Raw genomic sequence first — 5,203 nt, forward strand, 5'->3', positions numbered from 1 at the left:
CCACTCTGAGACTCTGAGTGAAGGGCGGGGTATAAATCCAATCTCTTCTTCTTCTTAAGGATATTCTTCTTCTGACTGCACTAACAGCTAGGAATGAGCCAGCATATTACTTATGGACGGGCCCATCAGCAAGCCAACCTGATGCTCCCTGCCAGATAAACCCTTGCTGCTAGAAATGCTGTGTTGCCAGATGCAACAGAGGCTGTTTTGGGGCAAATTCCAAACCACAGAGGGTGAGCGTATTACAGTCCAAAGGTTCTGACTATCTCAAAGAGGATGAGCAAGATTTTCTGCAGACACGGTAGTCTTCAAGGACAGCACAGCATTGATATGACGCAGGAAACTAGTTTTTTCCTCACAAGCTGGCTGGCTAGCAAGCCTTCAGACACCAATGCCTGCAAGGCACTTAACTTCACTTTCTACAGAATCAAGAAGGGTGGCCGTGTTAGTCTGTCTGTAGCTGTAGAAAAGAGCAAGATTCCAGGAGCACCTCAAAGACTAAACAAAATACGTGGCAGGGGATGAGCTTTCGTGAGTCACTGCTCACTTCTCCAGATACAGCTTGAATGGGAGTCCTTCTGTCCTATAAATTGGAAAGCGGAGTGATTGGAAGGATATCACGATGTTGGACTTTTCCTTGAATATGTCAGAATTTCCTAAGCAAAATTGTCATGTTTGAATAGATATACATATTGATGTTCACATGAATTATTAAATGTTATTTTTATCACAGAATCTCCAGGTGGTGGCTGGAGACCCCCCGGTGTTACGCCAGATCTCCAGATGGGCTCTGAGGCATCACGTCCCACTGAAGCCCCTCCCCTTCCCACCCCAAGCCCCCTCCTCTTCAGGCTCCGCTCCCAAAACCTCCAGTTATTTATTATTTTAAAGTATAAGCATAATAGGTGCCCCACGAGGAAAAAAACTGCCCCACAAAATGAAAAATCCTGGCTACGTCCCTGCATCAACTCCTCCTGCCTTTCATCCTCACAACGGCCCTCTGAGGTGGGCCGGGCTGAGAGAGTGCGCGACCGGCTCAAGGGCACCCAGGAAGCTTCCTTGGCAGAGCGGGGAACTGAACCTGGGTCTCCCAGACCCTGGTCTGACACTCTAACCACTGCACCACACTGGCTGTCATTAGACGTTAGCATTGGATGCCAGTGTCACAAATGAAGGGCACGGCGGTTTCAGTTCTCCACCTCGTCATGGAGCCGCACTTCCCAGTAAGCATAAGCCGCATCCCATCAAAGAGAGGAGGAGCTTGCACGCAACAGTTCCCGTGGTTTGGAGCCAAAGAGGCCTGTCTACACACACACAAAAGAACCTTCTGTGTATAGACGGGGCATTTTATACTTGCTCTGAGAAAGGGGAAGAAAAGGAGACTAACCCACGCACATTCTTTAGCTTGTGCAAACCCTTACTCAAGCGGGAGGAGGTGGACGGTTTCAGACCCTAAAAATGGATTGTGTGCTGCCACGTGCAATTCTTGGCCAAATATTTGCAGAGCGGCAGGATGGCTACAGGCTGCCGTGGTTCTCTGAGCACCCGGGCCACAGCCAAAACCTGCCCTAAGCAACACAGTAGCGAACAAGACTCGCCAAGTTATCGGCAATCTTGGTGCAATCATTCAACTGCTCTGCGTACCTTTTTGGGCGAGAACACTCCAAGGGTTCCTCCGTCTTCTCGAATGGCGACTCCCATCTCAGCCAGCAGAGCCTCTCTGCAGAGAAAGGAAAGAGGACAGGACGTCACGGAACCACATCTAACATTCAAGCTACAGAATGCTGGGCGGCAGGGCGGGAGGGTGTTCGTCCAATACAAGTCCCTGGACTGAATAATCAGAAAATGAAGTGACCAAATGACACCCAAAGCTACCTGTTGATGATAATCTCCTAACAAATCATTCTGACCTTTGCAGTTAAGGAGACTCCTGATGTAACCTCTCAAACTCTCAGCGAAGGACTCACACTATGGTATAGGAACCTGAAGGGGCCACAGTGGCTCAGAGGTGAAGACACTGAGCTGCAGACCGGAAGGTCTGTAGTTCAGCAGTTTGGGACCCGAGTGCCGCGTGACGGAGTGAGCTCTCGTCTCTGGCCCCAGCTCCTGCCGACCTAGCAGTTCGAAAGCAGGAAACTGCAAGTAGATAAATAGGTACCGCTTTGGTGGGAAGGTAACAGCGTTCCGTGTGCCTCGGCGTTTAAGTCATGCCGGCCACATGATCACGGAGATGTCTCCAGACAGCGCTGGCTCTTCGGCTTGGAAATGGAGATGAGCACTAAGATTCAGACTCGACTGGCTTTTGAGCAAGGGAAACCTTTACCTTTATAGGAACCTGGGGATTTATTTATGGGGGGGGGGGTTGTCCACCCCTACCCAAGTCTCCCCGTTGTTCTCATATAACTGTGAAAGTAAATTTCCAGTTTCTAGCAACTACATTTTAGACTCACATCCACCTCACTGCCTGCTCTCTTCTGTATAAGCTTGCCCTTTCCTCTCCCGGCCTCGTTACCTTTTTAAAATCCGTCTTCTCTCTCCTCTGCTTTTTATCAAGCAAGGATCAACAAGAGTTCTGAGTGCGGAGTTACACAGCTCAAGAGCTTCAAACGATCAAGAGATCCTAATTCCTCTTGCCTCACCTCTCCATCCTGATGGCCTCTGTCTTCCGCAGCTTCTCCTCCCATGTCTCGTTCAGCTCTGCGATGATCTTCTCAGACTCCTGCAAGACAGCCCGACAAGTGGGATGTAGGAGGCTATATCCAAGTTGCCGTGTCTTACATGTAGGAGGCTGTATCCAAGTTGCCGTGTCTTACTAAACATTTTGATATTAGAAACTGGAGGGCTATGAAGTGGCAGGAGAAAAGCAAACCATCTGAAGGAAGGCGGTCACTCCTTAGCAGAGTGTGCAGCTTGTCTCCAGAAGACCTCGGCCCTGTTATGGGTTCAGTCTCGACCAGTGTTCCCTCTAAGCTGAGTTAGTGTGAGCTAGCTCACAGTTTTTTAGCCTCCAGCTCACACATTTTTGTCTTAGCTCAGGAAGGATGGGGCTCCAGAGCAAACTAATTTGTGCAGTAGCCAAATCGCTCGCTCACAACTTTAACGCCAGTAGCTCACAAAGTAGAATTTTAGCTCACAAGACTCCACAGCTTAGAGGGAACATTGGCTCAACCATCCCGTACGCGGCCCTGGCCTTTTCGTAAGACAGCCACATTTCTCAGGCTAGCGATGTCAGCGGCAGCCTGGCCTTTCCTCCTGATAACCACTCACACTCTCAAGCCTGAAGGAACCACAGCAGTTCATTCAAACACTCTTACCTATCCGTACACAACAAATTCAAGACCTTGTGACATTTCGGACCCCAACGGTCAATGCCCTTTGTTCAAAAAGCTCAAGTACTTTTACACCCTTCCATTAGTCTTCCAGTTCAAAGGATAAACAGCAGCTTGCAATTTTAATTAGGTTCCAAGTTAGTTTCAAGAGGTCTGTTGCTGTTGTTTTTAACACTTCGGGCCTGATTTTGACACAAGATGGTAAACTCTAAAAGTGAAAATGAATCACGCCGTCTTGGGCTGCAGCACAACGGGATAAAAGGTTCTACCCCACCTGCTGCACGGTGGGGCCAAAAAATGAAATAGAGACAAAAGAGAGAGCAATAAATAAATAAATATGGACACACAGTTTCTTTGGAGGTGATGCTGGAATCTGTACCCACTGACTTAACTGGTGGAAAGTGCCCTCAAGTCGCAGCCAACTTATTTTATTTATTTGATGTTTAGCCCTCCCTCCCCTGCACAGCAGGCTCAGGGTGGGTTACAACATGGTTAAAACATGCAACATAATTGAAATACGACGCAACCTTAAAATCTATAACATTATTAATCAGTTCACAAACGTTACTAAACGTTGCTAAAGCGTTTGATGGCATCTGCCGCACGATGAAAAAGCCCCAAGGGATTCTGATTGTGGGGAGCCGTAGACGGAACAGTACAGAGCAAATGGGTGGGTGAGAAAGTCAGACCTGATGGAACGCGGCAAGGCAGGGCAGAGCAGGGTTCTCAAGGCAAGAGATGTTCAGAGGTGGTTCACCATTGTCTGCCTTTGCACAGCGACTCCAGACTTCCTTGGAAGCCCCTCCTGCCCAAGTACTAATCAGGGATCCTGCTCCCCCTTGGATTTTGGAATTTTCCCAATTATTGGCCATCTGCCTTCTTACTTATCAGCCCTCCACGGCCCACAACTGCGCCGAGCACTTGCACTTGCTAGATGCAATACTATTCCATCTGCTGTCACTTAGGGTAGATACAAAGGGATTCCATATTCAGCAAGACTCTGTGCATGCCATCTAAATCAAGTTGACTCGGTTTTCCATATTCTCCTATACTGACCCCCAATATGATGACATACGTTTTACTCTTTTAGACCCAGTTTTATTAAACACGATAGGCTGCCCGGATGCTTTGAAGGTGCGCCATCTCCTGAAATAACTGAAAAGGTTGCCTTATTTCTAAGTTTGGTAATTAAGGATCGATTGCACAATGCATAGTTACATACGATTGACTTATTTCTCGTTACCTCTTTATCTGTTTCTGTTCCTTTCTGTTAACCTGACATGCATAGTTACATACGCTATGCACAATGTATACTTACATACGATTGACTTATTTATTTATTTTATTTATTTATTCAAGTATTTCTACCCCGTCCTACCCCGCAAACGGCTCAGGGCGGCTCTTTATCTGTTTCTGTTTCTTTCTGTAACCTGACATATGCCAGGAAAGGTCTGTGCATGTATGAATATGCATGTACTAATCAGGGCCAGTCCTAACTAGCTTCCGAGATTTGACAGGATTGAGCAGAGGTGGGTTTGCCATTGGTCTGCCTCTGTGTATCAACCCTGAGCTTCCTTGGTGGTCTCCCAACCAAGCACTAACCAGGACCAGCCCTGCCTTAGCTTCTGAGAGCTGATGAGATCGGGATGGCCAGAATTAGCTCTCACCAGTGAAAGATTTGTGGTTTAGAGGCAGAATGCGGAAATGAAGACAGAAAGATACTAGGGTGACTGAGATAGCCTGACTGGCACTGCCCTGGACAGTTTTTAGAAGGCAAAAAAATGTGCCCTTTCTACAGGGGTCATTTCCTGCAGGAGCACACAGGAGCCAGTAAAGTAAAGAGCCCAGGGGGCGGGCACATGCAACAAGTCCCG

At 47.9% G+C, this 5,203-nt stretch overlaps 1 protein-coding gene across 1 annotated transcript in view; it reads right to left on the bottom strand.

The window, feature by feature from the left end:
- KIF1B (kinesin family member 1B) overlaps positions 1-5,203 on the bottom strand; it is a 167,516-nt gene that overhangs the window by 70,406 nt on the left and 91,907 nt on the right. Inside the window, exons 14-15 of the mRNA XM_015427822.1 lie at positions 2,640-2,719; positions 1,645-1,720 (exon numbers count right to left, since the gene is read on the bottom strand). Coding sequence (XP_015283308.1) covers positions 1,645-1,720; positions 2,640-2,719 — 156 coding nt within the window. The remainder of the gene's footprint in view (positions 1-1,644; positions 1,721-2,639; positions 2,720-5,203) is intronic.

Source organism: Gekko japonicus, unplaced genomic scaffold (genome assembly GCF_001447785.1).
Source record: "Gekko japonicus isolate JY-2015 unplaced genomic scaffold, Gekko_japonicus_V1.1 scaffold586, whole genome shotgun sequence".
NCBI lineage: Eukaryota > Metazoa > Chordata > Lepidosauria > Squamata > Gekkonidae > Gekko > Gekko japonicus.